This window comes from Rhinolophus hipposideros, assembly GCF_964194185.1.
Source record: "Rhinolophus hipposideros genome assembly, chromosome: 16".
Lineage (NCBI taxonomy): Eukaryota > Metazoa > Chordata > Mammalia > Chiroptera > Rhinolophidae > Rhinolophus > Rhinolophus hipposideros.
Genome location: NC_138062.1, coordinates 24764027 through 24779217, shown reverse-complemented (window position 1 = coordinate 24779217; position 15191 = coordinate 24764027). Strand labels below are relative to the sequence as shown.

Here is a 15191-nt window from a genome sequence, read left to right as displayed (position 1 = left end):
TTGGGGGGCGAAGGGTGAAACCTTTCTGGACAAGGGGATGTATACAAATGAATCTGTAAATACGTAGGCTTATATTCTATTAAAAATAATTGGCTCCTCATCAGTAATTTTTAAAAGTTCAGAAAACTTATGAAGCTAATAAAATATTTGTAAGCTTATGATCACAAATAATTTAAACTTGTCTAAGTGCCTAAGTCTGATTACATAGTAGGTAATAAGTAGCAATACACAAAAATAAAATAGGGAAATGCTATGGTAAATGCATAAGAAATGCACAATAAGTGAGGCAGGGAAATAAAATGATCTATGTACATAAGTTATTACTGTAAAAAAGCACTTTCACATTCTTTATCTAATTCTCGTGAGAATCAGGTGAAGCAAGAAGCTAAGGGAACTCCTTGGGGTCGTGCAGCCGTTGTTGCTGTGACTCCAAGCTCACAGTCCTTTGTGGTTCCATTGTCCTACACAATCTCCCCTAAAAACGTGACGTGCATAGTCAAGTCAAGACTGACAGCCATTCTCTCTCACCCTCCACTGCTCCACCTTACAGATGGGATTGTTCCCATTATGTCCTCATGAAGCAGACCTTGCCTTTTAATCTCTAGAAGCTTCCCTAACAAGATGCGTAAGCTTTCATGAATTCTGCATCCGAGGTTGGTGTATTGTTGGGAAAAAGCAGACGTGCCCTTACTGCAAAGAGAAGGTTGATTTGAAGAGGATGATCAGTAACCCGTATCCTTTTTTTTTTAAGTTATGAAATATCTTAAATGTTCCTGGTAATTCATTCTTCAGTCTAAACTTTCATTATCTTCATTATAGTTACAGCAGAAAACTTTCTGGTTCCCCTAACCACCTATTTCAAAACGACTTACTGGTCTCTTTCCTGCGTCTATGTTACTATTCTCGTTAGGAACTTAAATGCCAAAAAAGACACATTCTTCTCTTTATATTCCAGATATTCCGTTATAAGTGTTTTAGTGGAAATGTGATGACATTTTAAAAAATAAGTAAATGTATGGAAGGATTGGATGGATAGATGGATGGATGGATGGATGGATGGATGGATGGATGGATGGAGAGAGAGAGAAAGAGAGAGAGAGATGAGTGATAGGTAATGGATGGATGGGTAGATAAATAGATTGGAATTGAAATTTTAAGTCTCAAATGTGAACTAGGGTATAAGAAAGTATTTTTAAGGTGTACCAAATTTTATTATTTCCAGAAATGAGTAGGGTTTCCCCCCTACCCTGGATTTTAGCTTTTTAATTTCTTGCCAAGCTTCATATTTTCTTAGGCTAAGCCCTAATGATAATAATATTGAAAGAAAATTAAGATTATTTTTACAGCCACTAGGATTTTTATAGACAATATGGATCCCCAACAGAATAAACCCAAATCTCATTAAGGAAGGTAATGGACCCCTCCAGAGCTGATCAGAAAGACAGTCTCAATCCCACTGGCCCAAGACCACAGTATCTCTTCCAAGGAGATATATGGGATTGAAAATTATCCCCCTTTAAGCAGAAGAACATTGAGAGGTTAGCATCAATCTGCCAAGTACTCTCTTTTCTCATAAGAGACAGCCTTTCTATACTTTCTGAGGACCAGTCACCTAAACTGTACAGTGCGAAAGGTGACACTCCCTTGCTTCCTACCGTGTTTCCCCAAAAATAAGATCTAGCTGGACCATGAGCTCTAATGTGTCTTTTGGAGCAAAAATTAATATAAGACCTGGTCTTATTTTAACATAAGACTGAATCTTATAATACCCGGTCTTACGTAATATAAGACCGGGTCTTATATAATATATAGTATAGTATAATATAATACATATAATATAATACCGGGTCTTATATAATAAAAGACTGAGTCTTATATTAATTTTTGCTCCAAAAAACGCAGTAGAACTGATGTCCGGCTAGGTGTTATTTTCAGGGAAACACAGTACTCCCCCTTCTCTTTGCCAACAACCTTCAATGAATATTGGCTGTTGGCAGCAACACCCCCATCTCTGAGGACAGCAAATTTTAGCTGGGAACACACACTCATTTCAAGTAGGGCAGTAAAGGAGGCACCATCCATGGATCTGTGGGTCTGAAAGCCATACACAACCCCAGACAGCACCCTCTGAGGTTACCAGCTCATCGACAGGCCTGGCCTTTCTCAGTGAGTCAGTGCAACTCAAGCACAGCAAGGCTAAAGTAAAAGTGTGTGATGCTCCTTCCTCCTTCCTTTGCATCCACTCTCCCTGAATTTCCCTTCTAATATGAGAAGACCGAGTCCAGAACTACTTTGGGTTATAACTTATAAAACTATAGTACAGAGCTCTTTGTGATAAAATCGGTGATAATATGATCATAAATGTCACCTTAAACGATCAGTTAAGTAACAAAGGACAATTGGTTTCTTTATATAGGCTTGAGAGAATATACTTTGGAATATTGCATGTTCTTTTTATTGAGACTCAATAAATAAAAAGTACAATAAAAAGCGACATGTGAAAAAAATCTGCCTTTACGTATGTAACATTGCTACCGATATGAGAGAGCCCAGGTATTAAGTCCCCTTAGCACAATTTATCAGAGATACCAGGAAAAGTATATCTTACCTGTGAACACGTTTTTCTTAATATAAAATTAGTTCCCTCTGATTAACTGACTATAGGAAAGCCCAGCGTTGTTTTTGCTCAATTACAGCAGCTTCCATTGTCCTTGGCTTTCCAATGTAGTCATTTCCCTCTTCCTCCTTCTTTTAGCATAAGACCCTTGCCCTTTTTTCTTGTTATGTAGTTTGGGAATTTATTCTAAACTGTTTCAATTTAGTTTTTAAAATTAGGTGTAGTGTAAATAATACGGATAACCAAACGCTATACAAATCATGTAAGGGGCTTTTAAATGAGCACATAGAATTACCAAGAGAGGAAATACCACCCACTTATGATATTGCTTATTATATTTGCAAATGCTATTTATGAATGTTTCTGCGACTTGACTGTACAGAGAGCAACCTCCTTAACTGAGATTTAGCTGGGAACGTACACACATTTTGTATGGACAAATCCTGGACTGGCTTCGTTATCTGGTGGCCTGGCAACCCATGGTGATAGGGATAGTACAAGTTATTAACTATTCACTAGGGCTGGAATAGCACAGCAGACTTACCCCAGAAGTAATGTATTGACTTATTTGTTGAAACATCTTTAAATCCTTGATCCTGCATTTAATATTGACTTTTTTTCATTTTAGAGATGATCCCAAAAGAGAACTGAATGAAATTTGGTCTATATAAGGCAATTCGTATATGTGGAACGAATTTAAAGAGCTGAACAACAGAATAAACAAATGATGCGTGCCTTGCATCTTTGCCATCACGATTGTTTTCTAATCCACGCATGTAACACATTTGTTACAACCCCCCCCCCATCCCACCTCTAGTTTGGCTGATAATGATCTCATCTGTAAAATGTTTTCAGAGGTTTGCAAAGTACTTCTCACATAAAACATTTAGTTACAATGAATACCTTCTGATCAATTTTAAATCTTAAAAGTAGTTAAGAAGTAAGTAATCTGTGATTTTAAGGATATGGTCTCTCTGCTCTTTGTGCCTGTGACCATGTGGCAGCTTGAGCGCCACAAAGCCCTTCTGTATAGAGGGGATTACTCCCGAAACTTCTAGCCTACAGCCCACTCACTGGGCCAGCACTACGCCGGGGTTCCTGGACCTGCCAACTGCACCCAACCCATCCAAGGGCTGCACTAAAGTAGAAACAATTACTCTTCTTTTGTGCCACTCTGTGTACACACACACACACACACACTCACGCACACACACACACACACACACACTCTATTGCTGTACTCTTTTATTTTCCTCATAGCACTTAACAATACCTGAAATGATATCTTATATTTATGTATTGTTTGTCTGCCCCTCCATGAAGGCAGAGAATTTTACCTGTTTTGTTCCCTGCTGTATCTCCACCACTTGGAGAAATGCCTGGCACATAGTAGGCACTCAATAAATATTTATTAAAATAATTAATTAATCCAGCAGGAGGGAACAAAATTAATGGAATAGGGAACCAATTAGAAAGAATTAACCCAAGAATGATATGTTAGACTCCCAAAATTAATTCATTTTAAATTACTGGTCATTTGTTAAACAGCCAATACTGTCTACATAACACCAGACATCTACTCTGCAATACTTGAAGACATGACACTTGTATGAAGTAGAAACATACCTACTATTAAAAATATTGTCAATGGCAATGTACTTAATTTAATGCTATTCAAAGTTCCATCATAGTTATAATGAAACAAATGCACACTAAGATTTCTGCTTGTTAGTCTTCCTTCTCGAAACTGCCCAATGCAGTCTTACTATTAGTTCACCATCCACGTTATTAGAAGACTTAGACTCTTGAGCTTATAATAGTCTATTGACAAGTAAAAGACCTCTCAGTAGGATAAAGCACTGAAAATTAGTTTTTCTTCTGTACATGGAGCCCTTTAATTGACCTCTGATATATTTGCCACTTATCTTTTGTGGCCAGCTTTTAGAACCCTCTAAAACCCTGGGAAAGTAAACCATATGTCTCTGTATGGGATTCTGAATGACCCTCAGAGTTCAGAAACGTTAGATAATAATAACTAAACAATCCCAGAAAAAAAAAACAAAGATGCTCTTTTCTTTAGGCAGTTTAAATATTTAAAATCAAATCCCAATTTTGTGAAGATATAGACATATATATATGTATATATATATATGTATGTATATATATGTATGCTATACACTAGTTACCAGTGGTTATCTGAAGGTGAAGTGATAAGAGCTGATTATTATTTTCTTTTATACGTTCTTATTATTTCTTTTCCAAAATTTCTACAGTGAACATGTTTAACATTTTCAATGAGAAAAATAAAGATTATTTGGAAAATACTACTTTAAATCTATCAACTATGAAGCTATTTCTATTGCTGTTTAAATTACTGAAATTCAATCTACAGATCAAATCCAAGTTAAATGTGTCTGGTTCTCATGATAATTAATGTTGTATTTAATGTAGGAAATAAAGAAGTAAAGCAAAAATCCCATTATTGGTTTCTGTGGCATCTGCTCAAGTTTCATTCTCCTGAACTTCTCCATTTTTTTCTTAGGTTGGTACTGTTTCCTCTATAACACTTTCCCAGGAGTTTGCACAAGACAGAAGAAACAGTATGTGACTGTCTCAAGGGCCAAAGCCTGTTTTGCACTTCATGAACTTATTTCTTTGAGTTATTTTTCTGTGAACAACGATCCCCACTGTACTCATAACAGAAAAATACCCATTTGGAAATCATAATATACAAGAAGACGAATCACTTCTTGGAAAATAATAGTGGCAGCTAAAATCTACTGCAGGCACCCCGGTCATGCCATGCAAGCACCCCACGGTTCCCATTCTCATAGGCTTGGTCCTCTCCTCACCCCACCAGAGAAAATGGTAACCAAGGGGCATATGCTCAGTGATTTAGTTACATTACTGTCCATTAATGTCTACATTGCGCCCGATGATCTCAATATTATTATCCCTATTTTAAGAACAGGAAAATATTTTGGGTCAAGTTAAGTCACTTGTCCAAAGTTAGTACACATCTACTAACCCAGGTCTTTCAGACTCCAGAGCCCAATTAACCACACAAACCCTGCTCTGGCTGAAAATGGAGCAGGGTCAGAGGAGGTTCACTTCCTTTCACATATGGTTCCCAGCTTAAGAAGAAAGTCACACCCAATCAGTGAATAGCTCTTACATTTTAAATTTAATGCATTAATTACACTCAATGTAATGTATTATTAAATCTGAATTATAAAAATGAACATATGGAGGTAGTACCTATCTTTTAAAGACTGTGTCAAATATTTTGAGTCATTATGAGGAACCTCTAGGTTTATGCTTGTTTAAAAACCTATTTAGCTCGCATGTACTAGTATAAATTTTCAGGAGAAAAAAAAGAGGAGGGCCTTTTTAGAATCAGAAATGAGACTTTTCAAATAAAAAAGAAAGCACCACGGGCCAGCCCGGTGGCTCAGGCGGTTAGAGCTCCATGCTCCTAACTCCAAAGGCTGCCAGTTCGATTCCCACATGGGCCAGTGGGCTCTCAACCACAAGGTTGCCAGTTCAATTCCTCGAGTCCCACAAGGGATGGTGGGCTGTGCCCCGTGCAACTAGCAATGGCAACTGGACCTGGAGCTGAGCTGCGCCCTCCACAACTAAGACTGAAAGGACAACAACTTGAAGCTGAACGGCACCCTCCACAACTAAGATTGAAAGGACAACAACTTGACTTGAAGGAAAGTCCTGGAAGTACACACTGTTCCCCAGTAAAGTCCTGTTTCCCTTCCCCAATAAAATCTTTAAAAAAATAAATTAAATAAATAAATAAATAAATAAATAAATAAATAAATAAATAAATAAAAGAAGAAAGAAAGAAAGAAAGCACCATGATGCAGGGGAGGAGACAGACTAGAAAACGGATTGAGGGCCACAGCAACTAAATACCAATTACAACTTCACGGATGAAGCCTGGAGAAAGCTCAGAGTCAGGGATTTGAAAGGCTTCTTTTAAGTTCTTCTAAACTAAACATTTTATTTACTTCGCTAGTTTGATTTTCATGGAAAGACATATTTTATTGTATCTTGTGTTACGTACTCTCTTGAGTGGCTAGAGAAACCTATCAAAAACCCAGTCAGACAGACAGACCAGTTCACATGAAAACATATCTTCTAGGTATTTCGTGTCTTGCCACAAAAAAAGTTCGATGGGGACACACAGCTCTTTTTTCTAGGCATAGCAACAAGTTTGGCTGAGTGACCCAAATATTTTGCCTTGTCGATCGTGAGAGGAGTCACACAGAGAGGACAGCTAGGTAGTGCCAAGGACGCCCTCTGTCTGTGGATGTGAACAAGTCCGCTAGCAGAAAGTAACCGACACATTCACTTGAAGTCTGTTCATCTGTGCTGTTTCCTAATGAACGAAACCAACAGCTGCACAGAATTCAGAAATCAGTAACTTAGATCACGATTATCTCCTAGGCTAAAGAAAAACCCCACACCATCTTTTTTTCCAATCTTGTAGCAGTTTTTATAAAACAGCACTCCAGATCAAATTTGAAGTTTTAGTAGTTTTAGTAAGCAAGTCCTCAAATGACAGTACATTCACGTAGTTTACATATATAATAGCTGTGGCAGAATGGACTTAGTTACAATTACTGAGAAAAAGACCACCACCAGACCAAGACTGGCCTTTAATGAAGGAACCTAGGACTTTATTGCAGCTCTCAAACTTAACCAAAACCCTTCCTGTTGAGTTTCATCAGTCGGCCACTCCAGGTAGGTCTTGGTGTTCATTATCTTCCGCAACTTACAAAAACGCTGGGGGATGGCCTTTTTCTCAATGGGCTCCAGAAGAATGAGAATGGCAGCGTCATTGTTCTCATCAAAGAGACGAAAATGGGAGAAGTCCAGTTCGTACTTGCACCACTCACTCTTCACAAAGTTTTCAGAAAGCACAAAGATAGTTTTGTGGCTTTTTTCGATGGAGTCAATGATATTGTCAATAATCCATTTACCAGGAATAAAGTCCCGCTTATGAAGACACAACTTAAAGGGAGGATTGAAGTGCTCCAGCTCCTGGACCATGAGGTTCTCCACCCAGTGGGAATCCTGTTCACTGTAAGACACAAAGGCGTCATAACAGATGTCCCTGTGGGGAGCTTTCCGGGGCTTCCTTTTGGCCTGGAGCCAGGCCCACATCATTTGCATGTACCACAGTCCATGAAAATGGTGGCACAGCCCCCCAGTGACCAGAATCAACAGGAAAAGGGCACAGCACACAGCAGACACTAAAGCTGCCTTGTGGCACTCGGAAATGGAGAGGTGAGTATCCTGAACCCGATGGTCCCGCACATGGGATGGAGAGTCACACAGGTAGTTTTCTGGCCAGTCAATTAGGATCTGGGCCATGCCTTGCTGCTCCTGAGTGAAAGACAGGAATTCACAGGAGCAAATGAAATTGTTGCCACCTGCTTCCAAAGTCTTCAGTTTTTGAAAAGAATCAAGTTGCTCCTTTGTAAAAGTATTTATTGTATTTCTGCTGATTCTCATGACTAGTAACATGGGTAAGAAAGAGGCATCTGGTAGAGTGTTCAACTTATTTCTGGAAATATAAAGTTCTTTGAGTTGTGGCATAAGCAAAGAAAATGAATCAAGATTGTTATTGCTAACATCTAAAATTTCCAGAGTCTGGGGAATGCAAGAGGTTAAATCATGTATTCTTGTGCTGGACAAGTTCAAATATTTCATCTTTTCTGGCCACTGACAAGTTTCGGGGATAGGATGAAAATTGTTCTTACTGATATCAAGGTTAGTCAGGTTTTTCAGAGTAAGCAAAATTTCTCCCGTTTCGTCTAATGATGTCAAATGATTTTGCCTTAAAATTAAGGTTTGTAGGGAGGGCCAGGCGTGCTCACAGGCAGAGTTTCTCAATAAGTTTCCAACCAATAAATTGTCACTGAGATCCAAATACTCTAATGACTTTAAATGTCGTGAAAGTGAGCAAGGAACCAGAAAAACCTTACTGCTTTCTATTGTGATTCTTTTAATGCTTCCTGTAAATGCATATATACTCTTCAGGTCATAAAATGAGTAAAAATGTGGAATATGCAACCTCCGTATTGTTAATGTCCCTACTTTACCTGCATCTTTAATTCTATCCAAAAGAGATAGGTCAAAATTACCAATTCCATCAAGGGTACAGTCATCAAACTCCAGATCTAACACTCCAGAAACAGAACTCAACAGTTTCACCAGTTCATTAAAACCTTCATCAGTGATTTCCACATTTCTAAATGTGAACTTTTTAATCAATGTATTGGTTTCATTGATGGATATTTCTGGAAAACGGAAAGTGTTCAAATGAGTATCTCTCAGTTCCAAATATTCCAAAGAACTTAAAAGATCTACCACAATATCCAGGAGGAAAACAGGCTGCTTCAGATGAAGGATCAGATGAGTGATATTCTGAATTGCCTTCAAACTCTTTGGCTCATACCTTTGCAGATTTGAAGCAACAATCTCAAGTTCCTCAAGAAAAGTTAGCCCAGCAAAATCGTTTTCCTGAATCTCAGTGAAGGCGTACGTATTTCCTACTTTCAGGATTCTCAAATTGGTGAGATGAGAAAAAAGAGATGCTTTCCCGAGTGTTTTGTAAGGATTTCCCAGTAAGTTTAAGAATGTCAAGGAAGAAAGGGGCCTGAACCAGGAGGATGATAAATTAAGTAAGAGGTTATGGGATAAGTCCAAATGTTTGAGGCTCCCCAGGGAGGAAAAAGAATTTTCCTCTATTGTATTAATTCTGTTGGACTCCAGGCTCAGAGTCCTGAGGTTCACATAGCTCCGCAGGTCACTGTCGCTGATGTAAGTGATCTCGTTGTTGGACAGGTCGAGGCTTTTCACAGTTGCCGTGAGCCCTGAGGGGATGGAGTTTAAAGACCTAGAGTGGCCATCACAGACATCGATGGGGTCACAAGTCAGAGAAGAAGGCTGATCAGGGGCCCCTTCTTTAAACAAACTGATTATGGCCCCCAAGACCCATACTGTCCACAAGGCAAGAGGCATTGTCCCGTGATTCAACCTACAAGTAAAAAAGCGCAAATGAGTGGTTGCGTTTGACACATATTGTAATTTCAGTTCTTGAGAAATGTTTTGTAAGGTGCGAGAGAGAGAGAGAGAGAGAGAGAGAGAGAGAGAGAGAGAGAGAGAGAGAGAGAGAGAGAAACTACCAGGAAATAACCAAGGCAAATGGAATGTATGAATGAGGATAAAAACGAATTCCCTGACACATCCAGTCACACTAGCTCAGATACACTGCTGCTGTGCAATGAGTTAAAAGTGCAATTACCACCTGGGGGTACAGAGCAGAATTCAATTAACATGGGTTGAAAGAATGAGTAAATGAATGAATAGAAGAATGAACAAGCAAGCAACTTACAAAAAGGGCTAAGCTTAACCATACAGATTTACAATCACCTGTTCCCGCATCTCAAACCTTCTTATATATTGAGCAGGTCTCCACTGTGCCTGATGCCCCTAACGAGTTAAAAGACCTCAGAGCCAAACCACAGCTCTCATTGGACAACTATACACAGAATGCAGCTCCAGGAAGACAGGCTCTTTGACCAACAGAAAAAGGTCCCATGTTTGTCAACCCTGTCTAGCACCTACTGCTAGTAGGCATGAGGGATGCTGGGAACCCCAGGCAGAACAGGTGGTTTGCTGGGCTGAGGGACAATCACACCTTCAGAACCTTCTCTTCCTGCAGAGAAGGCAGAAAGCAGTGCCTGCATCTCGAGGGGCTGTTCGAATGAATGTAGGGGAAGTAAAGCTGTCTGCACATTCTCCACAACTGCTAATCCTTTCAACCATGAATCCAACACTTTCTCCCTGCCCACCTTCTGGGCCCTATATCCTTCTTGGGATATATTACAATATTTCCCTGTAAATAAGACCTAGCTGAACCATCAGCTCTAATGCATCTTTTGGAGCAAAAGTTATTATAAGACCTGTTCTTATTTTAATATAAGACTCTGTCTTATATTAATTTTTGCTCCAAAAGACGCATTAGAACTGATGGTTCAGTTAGGTCTTATTTTCAGGGAAACAGGATAGCTTCTTCATTCCTTGTTTCTGTATTCCTATCTGTTTGCTCACTGCATTAACTCTACAAACAAAAAATTAAATTTAATCCCAAGAACAAAACTTTTTATGGGTAACACTAATTACCTGCATTCCCATGTTCCCATAGAATCTGAGAAATTATAAAGGCCTAGGCTATAACTTATAAGCACAGAAAATTTAAATGTACATAATGTTAATGCATACTTGGTTTGGGAATGGAATTGCCATTGCACCCAGATATTTTATAGCCACACCAATACCACTGCTTTCCATCCTTTCCAGTCTTTTTCAGATAAATGGGGTCATACCATGCATACTTATTCTAGATTTTCATTTCTCATCTAAAAATATACCTTGATGTCCTTCTATGTAAGTACATAAAGACATTTCTGATTTTTTCCAATGGATCACAGCATTTTATAGTATGGACAAACCATTATTTCATAATCATCAGGCAATTTTGTTGTTGTGCGAACATTATGGAGTGTACTGACATAGACCGAGATGGTGAAGCCTACTACATACCTAAGCTGTATGGTTTAGACTTTTGCTCCTAGACTACCCATCTGTACAGCATGTTACTATAGAAAACAACACAAGGTTAAATCAAGCACAAGAGAAAATGATACAATCGAGAGACATGGTAAACACGAGATGTACGAGGCTGCTGCCAGCATAACACAGCAAGTTCTTTACAGAAAACTTTTTTTTTTATGAGTAGAAAGAGTACACTTGAAAATAACAATAAGAAGTATAGTATATTAATAATAATAAAAAATTAGAAAGAAAGAAGTATAGTATAGTAAATACATAAACCAGGAACATAGTCGTTTATTATCATTATGAAGTGTTAGGTACTGTACATAAGTGTCTGTGCTGTACACTTCTATGTGACTGGCAGTGTACTAGATTTGTCTGCACCAGTGTCACCACAAACACAAGTGATGTGTTACACTACAACATTACAACAGGTACGATGTCACTGGGTGATAGGAATTTGTCAGCTCCATCATAATCTTATGGTGCCACCATCATAAATGTGGTCCATCACGGACTGAAATGTTATGTGGCACATGACTGTAATTATTATTACAATTACTAAATTGTAGCGGCTCTTTATATACATCTGGAAATGGAAGATATATGTGTTACAAATATCTTCTTCCACTCTGTGGTTTGCTTTTTCACTTTCTTAGCAAACTCTTTTGATGAACAAATGTTCTTAAATTTTCTATTTTGTTTTTTAATAATGATTTTTGTGGCCTGTTTTAAAAAAATCTTTCCTACATTATAATAAAGTTATTCTCTTTATTATTTTCTAAAATATTTATTGCTTTGCCCTTCACTTTTAGGCCTACAATCTACCTGGGATTAATATTTGAAGTAGCACACAGGATTCTTTTTTTTTCCAATAAGGATATTCAATTGATCCTGCACCATTTTTTTAAAAGATCATTTTGGGGAACAATCAATAATATTATCTTCGCCAACAGCTACATGTCCTCATAGGGGTGGGTCTGTTTCAATGCTCTCTATTCTGATCCAATGTCTATTTGTCTGTCCTTGTACCAGTAACACACTGTATTAAATATATAACATATCTTAATATCTAGGAGAGCAAGTCCTTCCTTCTTGTTCTTCTTCTTCAACTGAGTCTTGGTTAGTCTGGGCCCTTTGCATATTCTTATAAATTGCAGAATCAGCTTATCAGTATCAAAAAAAAAGCCTGTTTATATTAACTGGCAATGTCATGAATCTACAGATCAATTTGGGAATTACTCACATCATTACAATACTGAATCTTCCATTCCTTGAGCATAATATATCTTTCCACTTACTTAAGTCTTCTTTAATTTATCACAATACTACCTTATGGTTTTATGCACAGGTCTTGAGCGTATTTTGTGAGGGGTGTTCCTACGCATTTGATACTTTTGAACCTTTAAAATAGTATTACGTACTGAAATGTGACATATACATCTATATGTTTAAATTTTATATATTTACCATGTATTGAGTAGCCTTGCTGAACTTAGTAATTCCACAGTTTGTAGATTTAAAAAAATTTTCTATGTATGCAATCATATCACCCAGATATAATAATGGTTTTATTACTTTTTACAATCCTTATACTTTTATTTCATTTTCTTGATTACTGAATGTTGAATTTATCAAATTCTTTTTTTCCTCCTGTATCTATTGAGATAATATTAATTTCCTCCTTTACCCCATTAAACACTGGGGATTACATCAATCAATTTTAGTGTTAAAAAAATCTTGCATTTTTACAATAAACCCAAGTTAGTCTGGATGTATTATCCTTTTTATATATTGCTGGATTTTATTTACTAATATTTTATTTAGAATTTCTGCATCTACATTCAGAAGTTAAAAACTGCCCTATAAATTTCCTTTCCTTTCCTTTGGTAGAATTCACTAATACCACCTTCTGAGCCTGCAGAGATGTTGGGCTATTTCATACAAATATTAGGTGGTACCTATAGCATGGTGAGTTTTAAACAATAATAATTATTGATGATTCTTAAATTATATTTATGATCAGAATTACTTCTCTTTCCTTTTGGTTCCCCAATACATTACAGCTAGGGCAGAGAACTCAAAGTAAGACATTGAGAAAGGGAAGGGCAACAGCTGAAGTTAGACTGCATAGAGTCATATCTAATGAGGATTGGGAGTCTACACAAAGTATAAAAATCATCTGCTCAAAGAATTCAGGAAGCTGACAGGGTAGTGAGTAATGACTTCTGGGTCTAAGACCCAGAAAAAAAACAGCATTCAAAAACTCAGACATGGCTTTTCAGAATGAGAAAAAAGTAATGTAAATTTTAAGTGATATTACGGGGGAAACACAATTTTGACAAGCAAGCCTACTATTTAGAAGAAGCATTCATAAATACAACTTACACTTAAAGATCTTTTATTGGGGGCCGGCCCGCTCGCTCAGGCGGTTAGAGCTCCATGCTCCTAACTCCGAAGGCTGCCGGTTCGATTCCCACATGGGCCAGTGGGCTCTCAACCACAAGGTTGCCAGTTGGACTCCTCAGAGGACTCCTCAGAGTCCCGGCAAGGGATGGTGGGCAGCGCCTCCTGCAACTAACAACAGGCAACTGAGCTGCGTCCTCCACAACTAAGACTGAAAGGACAACAACTTGACTTGGGAAAAGACCTGGAAGTACACACTGTTCCCCAATGAAGTCCTGTTCCCCCCTCCCAATAAAATCTTTTTAAAAAAAAGTCTTTATGAAGAGATCACACACAAGATGCCATGTATGATAACGTATGCTCAATCATTAAAATCCAAACAAGGTATTTAACCAGTCAAGCCAAATTCTTTTTTGAAATGCAAAAAAAATAAATAAATAACTGACAGCTTAGAAACGTCCAAAACATGCTGTCAACTGACAATTTTCATAAAATGGATACATGATAAAAAGTTTAAATGTTCTTTGCTTAGAATAGGAAGAAACTTAAAATATTGATGCATAAGTCATTTTCAAATAATCACGATGTTTGCCATTTCCCTTTTTTTGGTCTCCACTTTCAAATCAGGGCACTCTACCTACCAGCTGCTTTTTGATAAAGATCTAAGTTAGTAAAGTGCAGTTCAGACCTTCTGCAAGATTTGGATCACCTTAGATTTCGATTCTCCTTTCCACTTCTCTGCCCTCCCCTTCGCTCTCCTCTCTCTGTCAGGAAAAAAACACTGTCCTGGCTTGTGCTTAAGTTCTAAACACAAGTTCTCATTTACGGAAGTTGAGGAAGTCATAAGGAGAACGTCAAAGCATCCTTACTTTAAAAAGTCGTCTCTGCTTAAATGAAGGCTCTATGTTCTAACCAGAACTGATTAAACCTCATCGCTATCTGACATAGCTCAGGAATGCTAAGGATGAAGACACACGGAGGGGGACCGGAGCCCACCCCGAAGCAGAGGCAAGGCTCGGGGTTAGGGAGCCCGAGCCCCGAACGTTCCCCAGTTCTGAGCCGCAGCCGCCAAAATTCAACCTTTCGAAGTTGGGTCCTAGCGGTACCCAGGGAGCGCAGACCCACCCCGAGCAGGACGCACAAGTACGAGCCTGCAAGCCTTTACCTGGTGCGCGGCACCCCAGGCGCGGGTAGGGCAGGAGGGCGGCCCTAAGGGAACCAGGAAACGGGGTACGAGGCCGGGGTCACCGCCCACCTCGGTCTCTCGGGGGACGCAGCCGCCGGCAGCCTGCAGCCCAGCCCAGCGGAAGTTCCCGGAGGCGGCCCCGAGGGCCTCCGAGGCTGCCAGGGTGCCCCGGCCCCTTTCTGGGTGGCCCGTTTCTCCCGAGGGCTGACCTCCACCTGGCCTTCGCGGGTGCACTTTCCCGCACGGGGCCGTGCAGACTGGGACTGCCGAGCGTGTACGTCCCTGGGGCCGGGTATTCTCCCCGCCCGCTCCGTCCAGGGCCCGGTGCCGAGCACCAGGAAGCAG

General features: G+C 39.1%; 2 protein-coding genes across 12 annotated transcripts in view; one reads left to right on the top strand and one right to left on the bottom strand.

Moving 5' to 3' along the window:
• Positions 1 to 5757, top strand: part of RNF175 (ring finger protein 175) — a 33387-nt gene extending 27630 nt beyond the window's left edge. For 3 of the 4 annotated variants that reach the window (XM_081077158.1, XM_081077159.1, XM_081077161.1), the window contains 2 exons: positions 631 to 732; positions 3027 to 5085. In XM_081077158.1, the coding sequence (XP_080933284.1) occupies positions 631 to 732; positions 3027 to 3147 (223 nt within the window). In that variant the 3' untranslated portion in view covers positions 3148 to 5085. Of the gene's footprint in view, positions 1 to 630; positions 733 to 3026; positions 5086 to 5159 lie in introns of those variants that run through there. The other variant, XM_081077160.1, reaches the window with a different exon arrangement.
• TLR2 (toll like receptor 2) overlaps positions 1 to 15191 on the bottom strand; it is a 58034-nt gene that overhangs the window by 39122 nt on the left and 3721 nt on the right. For 2 of the 8 annotated variants that reach the window (XM_081077152.1, XM_081077151.1), the window contains 2 exons: positions 13643 to 13831; positions 6660 to 9674 (listed from right to left, as the gene is read on the bottom strand). In XM_081077152.1, the coding sequence (XP_080933278.1) occupies positions 7301 to 9658 (2358 nt within the window). In that variant the 5' untranslated portion in view covers positions 9659 to 9674; positions 13643 to 13831 and the 3' untranslated portion in view covers positions 6660 to 7300. Of the gene's footprint in view, positions 1 to 6659; positions 9675 to 13642; positions 13832 to 14369; positions 14448 to 14529; positions 15023 to 15191 lie in introns of those variants that run through there. The other 6 variants (XM_081077150.1, XM_081077153.1, XM_081077154.1 and 3 more) reach the window with 6 other exon arrangements.